The following is a 21239-nucleotide window of genomic DNA, read 5'->3' on the forward strand; positions in this document are numbered from 1 at the left end:
ATTCAAATAAAGAAATAGCCTTTCAGTTTAAAAAGAAGCAAACTTGTTTTGCCTGCATCCCATCCAGGTCCTGAGGGAATCTAATAAATTAGCAGAAATGGAAGAACAGTTTTGTTCACTTCTGGTCATTTGTAATGTTTTTTAACTTGTATATGCAAGATGACTACCACTGAGCTAGACCCCTAGTTCTCTGGTTAAGACTTCTATCTTATATAGTATCAGTTGCTCAATTTTGTGTTTGCCTTTTTCCTCCTAGGATCCTCCATTTGTTCTAGATGCTTCTCTTGGTGTAATTAGTAGAGTAGAAAAAATTGGTGGTGCCTCTAGTCGAGGTGAAAATTCTTATGGACTGGAAACTGTATGCAAGGTAAATTTTATAATATGTATACAACTTTATTCCTTGTGAAAAGCTTTGTATCTGGAAACTGGTTTTCAAGATAGCAAATGAATTGCATAGTAGAATTGTCATTCTAGTAGAAGAAAACTAAACTTATACTTCTCTGGTTCACCATCAGTATCCTTCCTTTCTTAACTCTCTACCAGTGCCCAAAGTAAAAGAAATAGCACATCCACAATCCTAAATTGTTTCTTTTGATAATCTTTTTTTGGCAGGGAGGAGGTGGGGGTGGGGAAGGAGGGTGGTTGGCCATGGGACTTGAACTCTGGGCCTAGGCGCTGTCCCTGAGTCCTTCAGCTCAAGGTGAGCCTTTTAGCACTTTGAGCCACAGTGCCACTTCCTTTTTTTTTCTGGTGGTTAAAGCCAGCCTGGGCTGGCTTTGAACTGTGAGCCTCAGATCTCAGCCTCCTGAGGAGGTAGGATTACAGGCATGAGCCACTGGTGCCGGGCTCTTTTGATAATTTGAGAAGTTAATTTGAATTTGGTATAATGATTTAATCATTGTTTTTATGGTTTTTGTTACAGTCATAGCTGTCAGCTTTGTGTCAGTGAAACCTGTTGGTGTTGATATAGGGGGAGGGAGAGGAGAGTGGTAGAGGGTGAGATTGGAACACAAGGTAAATGTGTAGAGCTGTAGCAATGAAATTGCCCCTTTATAACTAGAACTAAGCTAAAAGAAAAGGGTTTTTACTAGGGTAAACAAGATCTCGACTTCAGTTCTTAGCACATTTTTATTTTAAGATATGATAAAATACCATTTTGGTTCTGGATCAGACTTTAGTACACTAGTATTATACATGCATTATAGTATAGTGATTTTACACAATGATAATAAAGCTAGTTCAAATTCTACCTAGAATACAACATTTAAATAAAATGGATAGCCTTGAAATTATTCTTGATCTCATTTTTTTTTTTCTAAGTGTTGTTAAGATATCAGTCCACAAGGGGCTGGGACGATGGCTCAGTGGTAGAGCGCTTGCCTTGCATGCATGAGGCCCTGGGTTCGATTCCTCAGTACCACATAAGCAGGAAAAAAAAAAAGCCGGAAGTGGTGCTATGGCTCAAGTGGTAGAGTGCTAGCCTTGAGCTGAAGAGCTGAGGGACAGCGCCCAGGCCCAGAGTTCAGGCCCCACGACCATATCCCCCCCCCCCAAAAAAAAAGATATCAATCCACAGGAACATGAACATCTCTTATTAGCTGAAGCATAGAAAATTGCTTATGGACAAATAATGAAAGAGCCTGTCTTTATGTCTGACTATGGAGCCTGAAAGATATTAACCAAACTATTCAGAATTTTCATATTGGAGAAAAATAGAAGATCTCAGGCAAAGTTTGAGTCTGTCAGTCTAGCAACACGGGTTATTAGGAAGTCCAATAGAAATGTGTCCTAATAGGAATAATAAAGTAGGGAAATAATCACTAGACACAATGAAAATGTCATTCCAAAGAAACAGGTTTTAATAGGCAAATCCTGACAAAATAGGCATTCACGGGAAAGAACATGCACTGGTAGTGTGTGTTAGTCATGATACTAAGCTTCAGATGCAGTATCTCTAATCTCCAAATTTTTTCATCACTTGTTTCCTCTCTCACTGGCTGGCGTTGAGTCTGAAAGTATAGGTAAAATTTCTTCCCTCGAATCCTGCCTTGGTTTCTTTTTCTTTTCTCCTGCTTCCAGGAGCTGCCCTCTGTTTTTATATTGTTTTTCACAGATCTTAATGGTTTTTTGTTGTTGTTGTTATTGTTGTTGTTGTTGTTGGTTGTGGGGCTTGAACTCAGGCCCTGCACACTGTCCTTGAGCTCTTCTGCTCAAGGCTAGTGTTCTATCACTTAGAACATGGCACCACTTCCTGTTTTCTAGTGGTTTAATTGGAGCTGAGTCTCACGGACTTTCCTACCCGGGCTGGCTTTGAACCATGATCCTCAGATCTGAGCCTCCTGAGTAGCTAGCATTACAGGCGTGAGTTACCAGCACCCAACAGTCTTAATGTTTTATTCAGTAGTTCCAAGTAATCTTATTTATTCATTAAATAAAACAGCCAAATAATGATTAACCTGGTTTCTAAATCTTTTCTAGGATATTAGGAATTTACGATTTGCTCATAAACCTGAGGGGCGAACCAGAAGATCTATATTTGAGAATCTGATGAAATATGCGTTTCCTGTTTCTAACAGCCTGGTCAGTTCTCATCTTTGAGGATGTGTAAAATGATTAATTAGGTTATATAGGATCTATACATTTAACCAGCTGTAAATAGTAATTTAGGTTTAAACTAACCTTTTGGGCCAGTTTGTTTAGATAGGAAAGATAGCTCATTTCAGAGTATCTCCAACTGAAACTTCTTGTAAGTATGTGAACTTTTAATCTAGAAGACTCCATGATTAAAAGCTATATATGGTCTTCATTAAGATTTAAAATCTCCTTTTTAGTTGGAATCTTAACTGTAAGACAGCAAGTTGGAACAGTTGTTAGTGTGCCTCCATTGTTCCCCTTCTTATCCCAGCTACAGAGATGAAACATTGATCATGCTCTAGTAGGGAGGAAAATTTGAATGCCGCACTGCTCCTTTTACTCTTAATGGGTTTTGTTTTTTCTTATAACATGGTTGGATCTCTACCAGTAAGTCTATAAAAATGATATTTTTTAATTCAAATTATAAGCCAAAAACAATTCCGTTTAATGTTTTAGAAAATGTAGAAACGTCAGAGCTTCCTCATCACTGCTGGTAACTATGATGTTATACTGTTAGGTACAGGAGAAGATCCTTGTTTAAAAATAAATTTCATTATTTAGAATTAAGCCTCATCATGTAGAATTTAGAATTAACCTACAAAACTAACAAGGATATCAGAAGGAAATATGATGCTAACAGTTGGTAAATTTCTTGGGTTGTTCTCTGTTTTTCTGTGCTTCAGAAAATATTTAAAATAATGTATTTTAAAGTACAAACCAAAAACTAAAACAACATGAGAAAGCGCCAAAAATATTTTTGCAGATAAAAGTATATTAAAACAGAAAAGTTAAAATTTTTAAAGGATGTATTTCTGACTTATAATTTTATTACGTGACTTGTAACTATCATCTGTTTATATAGCCTCTGTTTGCTTTTGAGTACAAAGAAGTATTCCCTGAGAATGGGTGGAAACTCTATGACCCTCTTTTGGAATATCGAAGGCAGGTATGTACTTCTTAGTTTTTCAATATTAGTGTTCTGTGTTCTTTTCATTATAAAGAAAAATGGGTAGAAGAAGAAAACCAGGCTTGGGGTTGTTGGTTTTTTTTTTATGAATAAACACTAATCCTGATTGGTTACCTTTCACTTTCTTTGGACTGCTTTCCAGAATGTCAGTATCTCTTATGAACTTTTATGAAACTCATCTGAGAATTTAAAGTATTAGTTTATTTAAAAATGTTAATCCTTAGATAAAAAATAAGGAAGTCAAGTAGGCATATATGCTTCCATATTTTTATATTCCACTTAATACTCAGATTTTTATTTAAATATTCTATAACTGAAAATTTTCTTTATAATTGTTCTGCTTATAACTGAATTTTTGAAGATTTTCTGTCTTAATAGATGCATAGTGAAATTCCTGTTATGGGTATGTTAAGCACAGCATTGATTTACTTTGATCAGTATGTAAGAAGAAAGTCCACTCGTCGTTTTGACTGATTCTATCACATCTTTTATGTGCATATTAAGCACTATTGGTGACCTCCTTCTCAAATGTTTTCCATTTGTGGATATTTCTGATACCTGTTTGCCCCTTTCTTCTCTTGCCTTTTCTTCTGAGACCGGTTTGCTTTTTAATTCTTCACCAGTGTTACCAGCTTCTGAAGGAATCCTCTGTATTTCCTTGGTATTTTTCATGCTCCAAAAAGGAAGGTATTCTACATCTGTTTTCTCCCTGCTGTAGCCTCTGGATGGAGGGTAGTGCTTGGCATGTATTTGACAATAACTGTTGAAGAGCATGAAGGAAGCTTATTTTGCCTGTAGTTTCTGAATCTATTTGTCAACTAACAAATCTTATTTATGTATTGATATGTTCACTGAACCATGTGGTACACTTGTATAGGGTACATAGGTATGCCAGGATTTTTCTTAAGCATTTCCTAAATACTAATTCATTTGTCTATCTTGGTTCTGTGAGCAAGGTACTAGTATCTGCACAGACTACATGTAAACTGAAGATAGGAATTGGGGACAAAGGTATTCAGTGTGGAAACTAAGATTTGAGTTCAGGAAATCTGGCTCTAGAACCATGTTCTTCATTATGACACTTTTTCCCATTATCAAAATCGTTTTTATAAAAAGACAGGTTTCTGATCCTGAGAGACTGTCTCTTGTAAAGAAAATTTTCCAGAGTAGTTCTAATAAAAGTTCACCCATTAGTGAGAAATGTGTACATTTGTGTTACATAATTAGAATGATACAATCTAAAAACCGGCTGTGATTGAGGACACTGTCCAGCACTCACACGGTGTCTTGCAAGGCAGGCTTCTCTCGCAGATGGTTTGGCTCCAGCTGCCATAGTCCTGACCAGGACGTCCTACCTGTGGAGCTTTTGTATATCTCTGTGTGCATCACAGACTTAGCCTGCATAGCATACGTGTACAAGGTTCTGTACTTTTCTTTTTGTGCTCAATAGAGTTTGAAGATTCTAAGCATTACAGAACAAAGCTTCCTTTTTCAAACTGAGAAAGCTCAAATACTGTAAGATTCACTCTAGTTTTCAGCCCACTGGTGTTTTGTAGACTCATAGTTTATGCAGATGTCATATTCTAATTGTAGACCAGTGAAAAGACTTGGGTTTGGACTTATCTTTTACTGACTCTCATACTACATATGCGATCTTGAATGAGTCATTTGTGAACTAGTGCTTTCATTTTTGCTGGTGCCTGTGGGGTCCTAGGATTCATCGTCCATCACTTTCTATAAGGACAGTATATGCTGATTCACTTATCTGCTGGAAAGGCAGAAGTTTCATTAAAATACCTTCTCTTCCTCCAGTTCAGGTTTCCTTGGTATTTCCCCATTGCCCGCTACCTGTCAGCTGCTGAAATAGTCTTTAGCCAAGGTACAAAACAGAATCATTCCTGGCTTATTTTTTAAGTAGTTGTATTTATCAATAATAAAATGAAAAACAGATTCTCCAAAGAACAACGGTATTTATTTGGAAAAGCAGAGCATTGTATTGTTTGTGTACACATTTGAGAAGCTGAGACAAGAAAGAAGTTGTGAAAGTCAAAAGAGAGGAAGAAACAGCTCAGGACCACAGTGAAGGTAGCAACGGTCTCAGGATTGGGCAGGTAGCCTTGTAGAAGCACTGGGTTAGTTGCACCAACTTGTGGTTCAGCAGTTGTATCACAGCCGCCTTTTCACAAACTCCCGCCTTTGTTCAGGCCTGCCTGGGTCAGGGTTGACTCAGGCAACTCCAATTTCATTCTGGCAGCTTCAGGTCACCTTGACTTTGAAGCACTGTAAAAAAGTCAGTGAGACCTCCTCTTCCCCAGTTCTCAACCAGCAAGCCAGGCTTGGTGATACACTGTGTAATCCCAGCTATGCAAGAGATTTAGATAGTTAGGTCCAAGATCTGAGACAGGCCCTTAGCCAAAAATGTAACATCTTATCTGAAAAATAAAAGGAAAAAAGGCCTGGGGTTGTGGCAGCCTAGCAATCAGGAAGCCCTGAGTTCAAACACCAGTAATTCCCTCTGCAAGAAAACAAATTGCTTGCTTGAAATACCAGTTTTTAGAACTTGCTGGTTATATTTGCATCATGCCTAATCACTTAGGTCATGGGGTGCAAATTGGGCCCAAGCTAGAGCAAGACAAATAGGCCAGGGATAGAAGAAGTCTCCATGGAGACTATCTGCCATGTGACACTGGCTGCAAAAGGATTGTTTTTCTTCAGAATTTTAATGTCATCTGGCAAAAGCTGGAGGAGCAGTACTTTAAGGGAAACTGCTTTCGACTGTTTTGTATATTATAATAACAATCAGAGCAAAGCAAGCACATTTTTCCTCATAATGGACTCTTGTAAATAGGATAGGTTGGGAAGGTGCATGTATCTGTACTACTTCCTAATGAGTAGCTTTGGTCAAATCACAAACTGCCACCACTTCTTGTACAAAATGACATTCACAGGGCTGGGAAGGTGGCTCAGTGGTAGAGCACTTGCCTTGCATGCCTGAGGCCCTGGGTTTGATTCCTCAGCACCACATAAGCAAAAAAAAAAAAAAAGCCGGAAGTGGCGCTGTGGCTCAGGTGGTAGAAGCGCTAGCCTTGAGCTGAAGAGCTGAGGGACAGTGCCCAGGCCCAGAGTTCAGGCCCCACCACTGGAACCAAAATGACATTCACTAGACCTGAATGTGAGTGTGTGCACATGCCTACATGCAATAGATAGCACAGCACCTGCATGTAATAGATGCTCAAAAGTATATCTGTGGGACTGGGAAGGTGGCTCAGTGGTAGAGTGCTTGCCTTGTATACATGAGTCCCTGGGTTCAGTTCCTCAGTACCACATAAGCAGAAAAAGCCGGAAGTGGCACTGTGGCTCAAGTGGTAGAGCACTAGCCTTGAGCTGAAGAACTGAGGGACAGTGCCCAGGCCCAGAGTTCAAGCCCTATAACTGACAAAAAAAAAAAAGTATATTTGTTGCTAGAATTTGGAAATTTGGTATTTTATCACGTAGTTGTCTTTTGTTGTTGTTGTTTGATGATGAGTTTTCAGGGATCATAAAGGTTAAAATGTTTAGATTTTCTTATTTTATTAACCTGTATAAAGAAGTTTCTTAATTTCAACCATTTAGTGACTATATTTCCTATGCAAAAGAGGATGGAAATTTGAAGTATTTGTTTTGTGTGGTGCTGGTCTTGGAGCTTGAACTCAGAGTCTGTGTGCTGTCCCTGAGCTTTTTTGCCCAAGGCTAACCCTACCACTTGAACTACAGCTCCACCTTTTTGGTGATTAATTGTAATGTCTCATAGACTTTTTCTGCCCAGGCTGGCTTCAGACTGCCTCCTGAATAGCTAGGATTACAGGCATCCACCTGAGTATCTTCTTAATAATCCTGTATCTAAACTAGTACACTGCTTACAGAATAGTACATTGTGGAGAAGCTAAAAGCTTCCAAATTGATGGTGGTATAGCTTAGGGTAGAGCACTGGCCGTCTAGCACACACTCAATTCTGGGATTGATCTTCAACATTGTAAAAGTAAACAGCATCACAGAATAAACATGAATGAAAAGGCCCTGTTTTAAGCATTTCCCCTGCCCTCTGTCAGCCTTACCTTGTTCTCTTGCTTCACTCCTGTGCCTTAGATTAGCAACATTATATCACTATTTCAATGCAGAGTAGAAGAAACTTAAAGATCAATAGAAAGCCCATGACTGGGAGAAGATCTGCACTAGCCAAACAAAAGTCAAGGGTCTCATATCTAAAATATACTCAGAACTCAAAAAATTAAATCCCCCAACAACAAATCTTCAAAGAAACAACTGCCCAATAAATAAGTGGGCTGAAAACTTAAAAGAGAAACTTCTCTGAAGAGGAAAGAAGGATGTCCAATAGACACATGAAGAAATGCTCAACTTCTCTAGCCATAAAAGAAATGCAAATCAAAACAACATACCTCACCCCAGTTAGAATGGCTATAATCAAGAACTCTAATAACAGACGCTGGAGGGCATGTGGACAGAAGGGAACCCTACTGCATTGTTGGTAGGAGTGTAAACTTGTTCAACCACTCTGGAAAGCAGTATGGAGGTTCCTCAAAAGGCTTCACCTAAACCTCCCCTATGACCCAGCAATTCCACTTTTGGGCATTTACCCAAACAATCACAAACAAGACCATACTAAAGCTACCAGCACCACTATGTTTATTGCAGCCTTAATATTTACCATAGCTAAGATATGGAACCAACCCAGGTGAATGGATCAAGAAAATGTGGTATTTATACACAATGGAATTCTATGCCTCTATCAGAAAGAATGACATTGCCCCATTTGTTAGGAAATGGAAAGACTTGGAAAAAAATTATATTAAGTGAAGTAAGCAAGGAAACAATGGTCCCATGTTGTTCTTTATTTGCAATAACTAGTATATGTCTAGCACAAGCAGAAAAGGTCAAAAGCTATGTACATATGACTATATAAAATGATGTTAAGCAAAATGAACCCCAAGATAGAGACACAAGTGTTTTTTTCTTTCTTGCTATGGTTTTTAAATGTATTTATAATGTCCAATGTGATTTGTTTGATTGTTTGTTTCTTTGGTGTGTTCTTCCCCCGTGGTATAAATACCCTGTCTTCACTATATTTGATTCCAGTGTCCTACATCTTGAATATACATTTTTCTAATTTGGGGAGGGGAAGGGAAATAATGAAATGCTGAAACACGGGTACAGGTTGACCCATTGTAACAATGAGATGTACAAGACACTATGTTGAAAATGAACTTTACAACTTGGGGGTGGGGGGAGTTGGGGAGGTTGGGAGGGAAGAAGGGATGGTAGGGGAAAAACAAAGGAGGGATAACAGTGCTCGATAGGAAATGTACTTAGTACCTTACTCATGTAACTATAATCCCTCTGTACAGTATCTTTATGATAAAAAATATATTTAAAAAAGAGAAAAAGCTTGCAAGTGATAGATGTGGAATATAGCTTTCTGAAATTTGCTTAAAGCCACTTCTGTGAAATTTGTGTACACGAATAGCAGCATTCTAATTAGACTAATAGCATTCTAATCAGACTGAGACTGTTCTCTTTTGAGATAGAAGGAATATTGGCAGTCCCACCTTCCCTATGTTGAAAGGTCTAATCCTTAAAGCCTGGCCACCACCCCAGGAAGTCACTATTCTAGCTTAAGAATTGACTGGAGGAGATGGGAGAGGTTGACAAGGATGGTGACTGCCCTGTTGTCTTGTAATGTTTCATTTGAGAACTGGTCTTTTATTTCATGTATAGGGCATTCCAAATGAGAGCTGGAGAATAACAAAGGTAAACGAGCGCTATGAGCTCTGTGACACATACCCTGCCCTCTTGGTGGTGCCAGCAAATATTCCTGATGAAGAGCTAAAGAGAGTGGCATCCTTCAGGTCCAGGGGCCGAATACCAGTAAGTGGATGCTTGGGCGGGGCTTGCTTTAAAGATTCTTTCTGCTCCCCCTGAGGCTGTAGGAACTGGAGCATGGGAGCAGCAAAGCCTTTATAGTCCGCATGGGAACATTGGAGACTGAGTTATTTGCTAAAATTAAAACTAAATTTAAAATCTGTAAACAGTAAAATTAAAAATGCCTTGTACTTAAGTTGAAAACATTTTCCCTATACATACTATCTCTATCTTAGGCATGTTTATATGGTTATAATGTTCTTTTCCATTAAATCCAAAAAAGAAATGGAGAATGATGATCTAGAAATATCAATTCAAATAATTTTAGTCACAGAAGCCACAGATTGTGAAGACTTAGTTACTTTAGAGCTTTACTGATTAAAGTAATAAAATCAGAACATTAAGGTTACTTAGCCTTGTTTTGATCTATTATTTTTCTAAGAACACTTTCCAATAATCAGTGATTTCTACAGATTAGTATCTGCTTAAGAATTAGACCAAGTTTTCCAGATGGTAGTGACAGGTGACTTTTCCTGACAGGCAGTTGTCCTCTTATGGCCAGTCTTTGGATCCAGAGAAAGAAGAGCATTAAAGAAGGGTTTGGGAATTACAATGGAGCATGTGTTTTCCTTCTCCCCTCTGTAGGTTTTGTCATGGATTCATCCTGAAAGTCAAGCCACCATCACTCGATGCAGCCAGCCCTTGGTAGGAGTGAGTGGGAAGCGAAGCAAGGAGGACGAGAAATACCTCCAGGCCATCATGGATTCTAACGCTCAGTCCCATAAAATCTTCATTTTTGATGCTCGGCCCAGTGTTAATGCCGTAGCCAATAAGGTGAGATGTCTTTTAGTCCTGAGGCTTTATAACTGCAGTTTTCACAAGCCAGGTAGACCCACGTTCTTATCTTGGCTCCTCTACGAGGCGTGATTTTAAATTTGTTATTTAATATTTCTGAAACTGAAAGTATATGAATTAAGTAGCTAAGGCAGATACACAAAATATCTTAAAACACTGCAAACTCTGAGGGATATAACCATTCAACTTTGATTATAGTTCCAGACCTGTATGTTTTTGCATGCACAAATTTGAAACAGTGAGATAATTTTAATTTCCTTTTAAAAATTATTAGCACTATCTTTCTATGTCAATGAAAATTCTTTTGTAGTATCATTTTACAGTATGATAACTAGACTGAACTGTTGTTAGATATTTAGGTTGAGTTTTTAAACAGTGTTATGGAAAACATTCCTAATTTTTCCTGCCCTACTCAGGTTTTTGAGGGCCTGGTGAGTTCCAGGCATCCTAAAATAAAGGCATCCTTTATTTTAAAAAATCTCTCCTAAAGGAAGTATGAGGGAGGAGAATGGCATTCTAAATCATGTTAATTATGGATAGAAATGTGAAATGAAATAATTGTCAGTGAAGACTTAGCTAGAGATCTGGCAGATATTCTCTCAAGAACTGCTTGTTCTCCTCCCTGAGCTTTGTTCATTATCTGGTGGGAGTGAAATTTAGGGTTATTTTCTAGGACAAAAGGGAAGGGAGAAATACGAGGCAGAAGTGGTGTTAGGGTAGGGTGTTAGATTCCTTATCAATCTTTCTTTAAAAATCATTCCTACACCATTCTTCACCTTGGATTTTTTTTTTTTCCTTTCCTTGTTGGTCCTGGTACTTTGATCTCAGGGCCTGGGCACTGTCCCTGAGCCTTTGTGCTGAAGGCCAGCACTCTACCACTTGAGCCACAGCACCACTTCCAGCTTTTTCTGAGTAATTTATTGGCAATAAGAGTCCACAAACCTTCTTTCTCAGGCTGGCTTTGAACCTCATGGATTTCTTCTTTAGTTTACAAATATGTCCCTTCAGTCTGCATAGTGGAAATACCTTTGTAGCCCAGTGAATTATATATGACACCTACTCTTGGAATCATGACCCATGTCAAGAATTAAAACTGCCAGCTATTAAGTTCTTCATGTAGACCAACCCCAGTCAATTTTTTGCATTAGCTCTGCCAAAAGTAGCCACTCTTCTTTTTATAGTAATTTTCTTGTATTTTTATAGTTTTATTGTCAAAAGTTGGCATCTCCAGACTCTAGTTGTACCTTTAAAAATACTCAGTGTGTTTCACATCTCAACCTACAGCCCCCTCACCTTTGTGTAGACTGTGGTTATTAGGATTTGGTGAGTATTTTGGTTTTTGCTGTTGTTTTTGTATTGGGGATTGAATCTGGTTGTTGGGCAGGTGCACAACTTGAACATTGCCCCAGTCCTGCTTTTGTTTTTTTGAATTAAAAGATCTTGATAACTTTACCTAGGTTGGTCTTGAACTCACAATTGTCTTGCCTCTACCTCTCCAGTAGCTGGGCTTACAGGTAGGTAGATGCTGCACCAGCTAGTCCAAATTTGTCTTCCGTAGGTTTCTAAGAATTATGATTTTATGCCTAAGTATATATTTTCACAAAACATAAAAATACTAAGTCTAGAAAAAGTTTTTCAGCTATAGTTTAGTTTGAAAAACTTAAGATGTACATTGTACATTGAAATCTTTGAAGATGGTAGATATACTAGATAGCGATGTTTAGTATTCTATTATGTGGCTAATGTATATGCAGATTGTGACGATCAGTCTTGATTTGCCAACTTTGACTGGTGTGAGAACTGCCTAGGGTATTGGTGAAGTGTACCTCTGGTTGTATCTGAGGGCATTTCCAGAAATCATTAGACCACAAGGGCTCTGACCCAGTACACTGATGGCCTGGAACCGTCTGTTGGGCGGTGAACTGTGCAAGCTGGGGGCTGGTGGGAAAGGTGGATTGTTGAGGGTATCTTTGATGTCATTTGGCCCTGGAACCCTCCTGTGTTAATCACCACCGACCTGAAAAACTCTGGCATCTCTGAATCCACAGACAAATAATAATTCTCTTGACATTTGGTAGATGAATGCTGACAAACATGAAAGCCATTAGGGTTGCAAAGACTTTATTTTGCAACTATTAAGAGTAAATGAGGAACCGCACTGGCAAAGCAGGCCTAAGACCCTTGTACCTGAAGCCTAGTCTAATGGTGTAGGTATGAAGGGAAGGGGGGGGGGGGGGATTTGCAATTAGAAAAGCTGGCTCTTGAAAATGTTTATGTACTTGCATTGAGTGTTAAAAGCCACGAGGGTAAATGCGTGTTTCAGTTAGGTTAGTGAGCCAGGCTAACCAAGAGCCTGAGCCATCCGCAGTCCTGTATTGAGTATTATGTATAATCTATGGTGGCTCTCCACATCCAGTGGCTTGTGATGTCACTTACCGGTTCCCATCATGTGCCCTTGTTACAGGCCAAGGGTGGAGGTTATGAAAGTGAAGATGCCTATCAGAATGCAGAGCTGATTTTTCTGGATATCCATAATATTCATGTTATGAGAGAATCATTACGAAAACTTAAGGAGATTGTGTACCCTAACATTGAGGAGACACACTGGTTGTCTAACTTGGAGTCTACTCACTGGCTAGAACATATTAAGGTGTGTATATGCTACTATGTCTCAAGGAGTTTCTCTACCTTTTATATTGCCTCTTGCAATTGAAACATTGTGAAAGAGACCTTTCTAAACAGTGGAAATTAGGTGACTGCTCTGATAACTGGCATTACTGTTTTGATGTTTGAATGCATTTGGTTCTGTTGTATTCATTTTCCACCGTATCTGATTTCTACCCATCCTTCAGACTCCATTGCATTCTTTCATGAAGTCTTCCCAGGTTGTCTTTATTTACATTTTGTCCTTTTTCTTTCCATTTAACCCAGGTAATGTTGTCCTTCATTTATTTGCTTTTATGTCACACAACATATGAAGAATCCAGACTTTGTTAGGGAAGCACTGCTAATATGAGTAGGTATCCAGTAAATACTCACTGCATGATTTATGAAGTTAAAACCACCTGGTTGGAGAAATGAGGTGCAGTAATTACATGAAGGATAGAAAATACCATGCAAACACTAATATGTTAATTTAATGTTTGAAGCACCTAGCCATTTAATATTCTTTCCAAGGATGATCTAAATTTCAGTAATACAAATTACCAGGCTACCTATAGGCTATGAAATGAGAAATACATTTAAAGAGCAGATTTCCCATCTGAATTCTCTGAAACACAGAATTGAAAACGAAACTGATTTAATGAAAATTACAGCTATGAGCTACGCTACATGGGACCTGTTCATAGGCCCATCTGTGAAATTATAGAATGTGCTTCCAACCATAAGACTTGATTTCGAACTCATATAAATGCATGTGTTTCTGAAAATGTCCAGGTGATCAGTTGTGTCGGGGCACCATGCTTATCAAGAAGCTGGCTGGCTTTGCCTCCCAGCAGAAACAAGTCACACACACCCCTTCCATTCTCCAGCTCTGTCCAAAAATCCACCTTTCCAACCACTCCCCTGGAGCCTTCCCCATTCTTGGACATGTGGTGTGTTGTCCACTTCCTGGTTTGCAAGTGGTTATGCCCTACTACTACAAAGAATGCAAGCTTCACAAAGCAGGTAGTTCTGTAGATGTGTCTCTAGCACCCAAGGCAGTGGGCTAGAGAGGGAGGGAGATCCCTAAGTCTTTATGAATGAGTACCACTCTGGATCACTCTTCTCAGTTGGCCGTTGCTAACTAAGCCTTTGCATTAGTGATTACTAAGCCTGAATTTACATTTGTTCACAAATGGTTCTGAAACATAGGTTGAGGGTGCTTCAGAACACAATCAAACTCTGGTTTCTCATGAGCCTCCCAATCCTGGTCGTTGTGTGTACTGCCATACTGGTTTCAATGGTAGCTATACAGAAGGATGGGAACTACATTGTTTTTCTTGTGGGTACTGAAGTCTAAACTCAGTGCCCAGAGCTTGCCTGTTTGCTTGCTCAGCTGGTGGTGATAATACTTGAGTCACACCCCTAACCCTGCTTTTGGCTGGTTGGTTTTGAGGCAGATCAGACTTTTCAGCCTGGGTTGGCCTTACAGCCTCCTGAGAAGTCAGTAAGTATCATAGGCATGAGCCACTGGTGGCTTCATTACTCATTCTTAAGGATCTTTCGCTTTTGCATTTAGTTCTCACTCGGGACTTTGGAGAAAAGTTATTTTGCATATTGCTTCTCCATATTTCTCAAAGGGTTAAATATTCTGATACTAGAAGTTTTTATGCAGTACCTTACTGCAATGTTTTTATTATGCTTGCTGTTCACTATCTGACATGAAACATTTTAGTCTACACATTATTTTAGAGTAAGTCTAATTGATTGCTTTCAGGTACTTTGTTTAAATAATTACTTTAGATAGTAGAAACTTAGACTTGAATTAGCATAAGATTACTTTTGTTTGTATAGATGTTGACATACTTGATGATTCTTTAGAACTCAGTTTTTCTGAAGTTACTTGGATGTGTTTGGTAAGTTGTGAAAAGCATTTTAAAGAGGCCGATGCTCCTCTCTCCACTGGGCAGCTAATCCTGGCAGGGGCTCTGCGGATTGCTGACAAGGTGGAGTCCGGGAAGACGTCGGTGGTCGTGCACTGCAGTGACGGCTGGGACCGCACAGCACAGCTCTCATCCCTGGCCATGCTCATGTTGGATGGCTACTACAGAACCATACGGGGGTTTGAGGTCCTCATCGAGAAGGAGTGGCTGAGCTTTGGACATCGATTTCAGCTAGTGAGTAAAGAACCTTGACTGGTATGACAGGTAGGCCATGTGGCAGTGTTGACCTAAAACTGACGACTTCTCTAGAGAGGAATGAATACAATATTTAAATGTGACTGCCATCAGGCATCTGCCCCCATCTGTGAGGACTGCCATCACTCAGTAAGGTCTGTGGGTGTTTCCTACTCTAAAGAGTCAGTTAGGCAGCTCTTGGGAAGAAGAAGCAAGTTCCAGGCCAGCCTGGTTGTACAATACCCAAACAAAACAGTACGATGATGATAGAATCATAAAGCACTTCTAGCTTATCTGACAAGTTAAAAAGACAACAGTGGCTTCTATTTCTTAAAGAAGCTATACAGAACAGTATTGTTCACATAAGGGTTTTAGGTCTAAATGGGAGTAAAAATAAAAACTGAATTCAGTTGAGACTAAATCATGGCTTTCTATTATGCTTCCCAAGACAGTAAAACTCCAATGACCATACACATGCAAAGCAGCACGCTCATCCTTCACGTGGTAAGTCACACAGGAACACATTCCCCACATCCTCAGGTCATTCCATTACAAAGACAGAGTCCAAACACGTGTCTCGAGGAGAGACTTACTGAGGCTAATTTTTGCTGTTTTATCGTGTCACTGTAGCCCAATTACCAGCAGTGCTAACAAGCACTTGCTGACTTGGCTGAAGGCACAGAGGCTTCTACTTTATCACTTTTGCACCATTATTACAAATGCCAATGTGGGGAAAGGTAAATACTGTTGAGGGATTTTTTTTTTAAGTCTCTGGGTCACAATTTGAGAAGGAATCCCTGCTCTGGGGAAAGGAGCAGGGTTCTGTTTGAACTGGGTGAGTGACTGCAAGCTTGAGAGGCTGATCAGGTGCTTATGTGGCTTCTCCTATAGCAGCAATTCGCTCACTGGCTAACACAGTAAAAGAGAAGTGTGCATTCTGCTGCCCCTGTATGACACACTTATAAGGAGACTCTTGTCTCCAGGACTAATGTCTAAGCTTTGAGGGCCAGTCCATTATCAACCTTTTAATCGGGGTTTCATTTATTAAGCTTCCAGAATTTTTCTGGAAGTTTACATATGTCTCTAATTGGCAGAATTGTGAAAATGTCTACTTCCATATTGTGCTTCTGAACAACAATTTCTTGGAAAAATTTAGAAGTACCAACCAGATCTCTTTTCATTGTATTTACTTTTATTTTTTACTAATACTGTTTCACTTTGTGCTTCAGAGAGTCGGCCACGGAGATAAGAACCATGCAGATGCGGACAGATCGCCTGTTTTCCTCCAGTTTATTGACTGTGTCTGGCAAGTGACAAGACAGGTGACTTGCTGCATTTCTTTTGCGGGGACTGGTTTGCAATATAACGTTCTCCACTTTGAACTAATGCTACATTACTATGGATATGCTCAATTTTAGAGAATGATCTCTTTATTACCAAGAGAAGTTAGCTAAGTAGTTGCGTGATTTTAGCCATCTTAAGGAAATTGGATAGAAACTAACATGGTACATGACAAACACTATTGTTTTTCCAAAAGCTTTGTAATAAGTAGGTTTATCTGAACAAGGACCAATAGATTTAGCCTTTTGGGAAAATATTAGAAGTAACTGAAAAACACTTGGAAGAATGGTATGTTATGGAGAGGGGTAAAAAATATCCCCTATATAAATGCCTGCTAGCTATCTATCCAATGTATGGATGCAATTCTATTTTTATAAACTATGTATGCCTTTGATGTATGTATTGGGCTTCGGAGGGAAGGGGGGGGGGTGCTGCATATTTATAAGTTTAGCCATGTTTGCTATTTCCTACAGTAGGTTTGAAGTTCTACTTTGAAATATGAGCTACATGAATCGTATCAGACTTTGGGTATTGGCCCCCAAATAACAGGGTCCACTTTTGGCTGACTGTTGTCCTGTTTAACTATAGCAGAATTGCATCATTTACTTGGCAGGAGTTGTTTTGCCTTGGAGAAGACATCAGATTTGTGTACTTTTACCCTTGGTAATTTTGTTAATGTTCTAAAAGCAATGCTCTGTTACTGTTTTCTCTGTGAGGAAATGTTCACTGGTAAAGCTACCTATCCATAATTAGGCTATCAGTTTTGTCAAGATGATGAAAAACTTAAAAGCATGCTGGGAAGTGACGGCACATAGAACTGTTTTTTACAGCAGTTTCTCATTCAGCTGTGGAGTGCCACCTGAAAACTGAGGGCCTGGTTAACTTGCCCTTTAAGAAGTCTGTTAGATCACCTCACTGCTGTTATATGTTATGTATGCTGTCCTCTACTATTAAGGTTACAACTTTTCTCAACCAGTAATCTTGACATTCATGGAGTTCTTTCTCATAACCCTCTTAGTATAAGAAGCTTCTGGACAGTTTTGAGATGAAGCCCTTTGCCTTTGGGGGGGAGGGGAGTGTACAGTTCTTCAGTTACCCCCCCCCCCAAAAAAAAATGTTGTATAATAGTAGTAGTCTATGCCCAAGTCAAGACTCAGCAAGTTTGGGAGAGCAACATGATGAGACTTCCCCCAGCCACTCAAATAGGAAAGATTACCTCAGAAAAGCAAGAGATTGCTGGACCACAAACCAAGCCCAGGCCGTAATGGTTAAATATGTAATCTTGAGTGTGGTTTTTTTCTTATTACAGAGGGTCTATCTTTATAGGGATGTGATTTTTGTTTGTTAATGTGTGTGTGCTGTTCAACTTGCAGTTCCCCACTGCCTTTGAGTTCAATGAATACTTCCTCATTACCATTTTGGACCACCTGTACAGCTGTTTATTTGGGACATTCCTCTGTAACAGTGAACAGCAAAGAGGAAAAGAGGTGACGTATGAACCAGCCTTACTCCTTTCTGTACTTGCCCTCCAAGAGTGCACTCAGACTTAAACCAAACAACCCCTCTTCTGGTGTTTCGTTTAGGTACTACTTCATCTTACAAGTTGTAATACGCTTGTTTCCTTTCTAGACGTGGGCCTGCTCTGTTTTGAAGCACCTCTGTCATACTGCCAAAGGTGCCAGCCAACCACTGGCTGAATTTTGAGGAGATGGCGTCCCTGCTAAAGAGAAATGAGATCTTAGAAATACCATTGTCCATTATTCATGTAGAATGGAAATCCTTCAAAGGAGCTGCAGGAAATACTCATTACAATGGACAGCTCAACTCCCGAAATACTGCCTGCATATAAATCAGGGATTTTGTTTAAAGTTGTAGATGAGTACTGTACAAGACTCAAATCCTGAAGTGACAGAGGCAGGTGTGCCACACTTGGAATCCCAGAGACTGAGGCAGGATGATTTACAGGTTTGAGGGTAGCCTCGGGATCCTACCTAACCTCTTTTTTAAAGCATGGGTGGCATTGTGGCTCAGTAGTGGAGCACTTGCAGAAATACTCTGAAAGTACTGTTACACTTTCAATGTCTGGCCAGGAAATAAAATGTTCCATGCCTGGAGGTGCTTTAGAGAAAGTTACTGTCCAAGTCCGTTCCGCCTCCTGACAACCACAGAATGCCTCTATAAATTCCATGATTAAACAGCTTGTGGTAGAGGAATCTGTACTTATGTTTCCTTCCTACAGAATCTACCTAAAAGGACCGTGTCATTGTGGTCTTACATCAACAACCAGCTAGAAGACTTCACCAACCCCCTCTACGGGGGCTACTCTACTCACGTCCTCTACCCAGTGGCCAGCATGCGCCATCTAGAGCTCTGGGTAGGGTACTACATACGGTGGAACCCGAGGATGAAGCCCCAGGTGTGCTGGGGTGGATGTAGGGAGCGGGGAGGAGCTCACCTTGCATACTTTATAACTTCCCAGTGGCTCATGCCTGTGAGCCTAGGCAACTAGAAAGGTAGCTATGCAGAGATGAGTAGTTTAAAAGTTTTTGAGGTTTCACCTCAATCAATAGCAGTTGTGGTAATGAGTCATCCTGGCTACTAAAGGGAGGCTGAGATTGAGGAGGCCCCACCTCAAGAGGCTGGTTGAGGTTTGTGCTTGCCATCCCAGCTACACAGCCAGACTGGAGGAGGAAAGAGCCACACACACTGACTGCCTCATTCACAGGTGTGTAGTACAGTGGAGCGGTCATTGTCTGGGTTTTGTCCTGACCTAACTTGAGGTAAATTTCCACTTTGTGGCTTGCTCTCTGAAGAACAGCTAATGAAAAAGCCGGGTGGAGATACAGTTGAACCTGAACTTAATTTTGAACGCTGATTGCATTGGTAACTACAGAAGAACACTCATTGCATGTATGTTTTGCATTTGTAGGAGCCTATTCATAACAGATACAAGGAACTTCTTGCAAAACGAGCAGAGCTTCAGAAAAAAGTAGAGGAACTACAGAGAGAGATTTCCAACCGGTCAACTTCCTCCTCAGAGAGGGGCAGTTCCCCTGCACAGTGTGCCACTCCTGTCCAGACAGTTGTGTAAGAGGAGCAGAGCCTCACCACGGCAAACTCAGTGTAGGGCCACGCTGTGGCCTGTCTGGGGGGCGGTGGGAAGTCCAGAAGTGTGCAATGGATCTGTCCTTTACCTCGGCATCTGAAGATCAAAATGGGATAAAGCAAGCTACAAAGGAACGTGTTACGTGAAATCATCTAATATAGGGCCCTCAGTCTACAACAGATCAAAATCAAGTAACACTCTTTCTCCAGTTTTCCTTATAGTGTAAGTAGTAAAAAATTACTGCTGGCATTATATCCTACTAAAATAAAAAGCAGGGTGTTTCAAAATGACGCTTTATAAAGAGATGCTTCAGGGAGGAAGTGGCAGCCACCCATTTGTGCAGTTTCCACACTGTAATATGCTACTAAGATTGACTTTTCTGAAGTCTGTATAGATAGCTTATGGTAAGAAACACTATGCTCAAATTTTCACAAAATATTTTACTATTTTTTCCTAATTATACTGAGTGGTATAAGTCTACCAAAGAACACAATGCATGTAAAGAATTAAATATCAAGACCAGTAGAAAAAAAATCTTGCTTCACTATTCACCTGTAAGTTCGGTGCTGGTATATAAATATAAATATGACTCTGTATTAAGAGCCATATGTAACGTACTGTAACAAAGGAAAGAAATTTCATACATTGTCAATGTCCAAAGTTACCTTTTGCAGAAACGTTACTTGAAAATAATTAAGTGCATTTTCAAATGGAAATGCTCGCTTTCAGCACATTTGTCCTCTAACACCCAAATCAAATAAAAATCCACTATTTTTTTCAATCAATTTACTGTTGTCAGTATTATAAGTATACTTGGTAGTACCAAATGACTTGGTTGTTGTGTGAAATTCGTTATTTGTACTGCAGATATTTAAAAACAACTTATGTATTCCACTAATCTTTTGACACAGACGAATGATGAAAGATCAAAATGTCAAAACTCCTGTGTGCATGTATGAGAAAATCCCAGTAAAACCAACCTTACTACAGATAGGTGCTATTTGTAGCCTCTCACACCTCAACATACTTACATTCAGTTTCTACCTAAAAACTAGGGTCAGTGTGAAAATGCCACTCTTCAAAGCTTTCCCGTGATTTCCCATACCTCTAGGAGTGCAGAAGAGGATCCAAGTACAGAGCAGCTTCCATGCAAGAGACAGCCACATTGCCTACTAGGGCAGCAGTGTGCATGAACAAGTTCTGGCTGCGCAGATATGCTCCTTGTCATCAGCCCTACAGAATTTACAGCCCAGAGGCATCAAGCTGAAACCGTGTGCCTCACTTCCCTGTTCTCATCTGCATACTTACAACTCTCACAGGCCATCTATTGTCCCATATAAACTACAGACACTGCCCCCTTCCTCTCCCCGCCCCCCTACCCCCCCCTCCCTCTTTTGTTCATTCTTTCTTACTTGGACCAACTGTTCTTCCTTGAATTCAATTCTTTCAAGTTTAGGCATCCTCTCTACCCCACAGTCCTGTCCAGGCTACACTGCTTTCCTTCACCATACCACTGAGATAAACAATTCAGGTATCGACCACTAGCCTGTAAAAATAGATGCTGGCATATTGCACAGAAGTATTTTACAGGTGAAATAAA

The 21239-nt window shown here is 39.9% G+C and overlaps 1 protein-coding gene across 2 annotated transcripts in view; it reads left to right on the forward strand.

Annotated features, from left to right (window-relative positions):
- The window catches only part of Mtmr2 (myotubularin related protein 2), a 43790-nt gene extending 23366 nt beyond the window's left edge, over window positions 1-20424 (forward strand). For both annotated transcript variants that reach the window (XM_042671509.1, XM_042671511.1), the window contains 11 exons: window positions 257-367; window positions 2479-2580; window positions 3497-3580; window positions 9374-9523; window positions 10163-10351; window positions 12837-13022; window positions 14986-15192; window positions 16422-16514; window positions 17907-18020; window positions 18773-18949; window positions 19463-20424. In XM_042671509.1, the coding sequence (XP_042527443.1) occupies window positions 257-367; window positions 2479-2580; window positions 3497-3580; window positions 9374-9523; window positions 10163-10351; window positions 12837-13022; window positions 14986-15192; window positions 16422-16514; window positions 17907-18020; window positions 18773-18949; window positions 19463-19624 (1575 nt within the window). In that variant the 3' untranslated portion in view covers window positions 19625-20424. The remainder of the gene's footprint in view (window positions 1-256; window positions 368-2478; window positions 2581-3496; window positions 3581-9373; window positions 9524-10162; window positions 10352-12836; window positions 13023-14985; window positions 15193-16421; window positions 16515-17906; window positions 18021-18772; window positions 18950-19462) is intronic.
- The last annotated feature ends 815 nt before the right edge of the window (window positions 20425-21239 follow it).

The sequence above is a fragment of the Dipodomys spectabilis genome, unplaced genomic scaffold, assembly GCF_019054845.1.
Source record: "Dipodomys spectabilis isolate Male_0828 unplaced genomic scaffold, ASM1905484v1 ptg000635l, whole genome shotgun sequence".
Taxonomy (NCBI): domain Eukaryota; kingdom Metazoa; phylum Chordata; class Mammalia; order Rodentia; family Heteromyidae; genus Dipodomys; species Dipodomys spectabilis.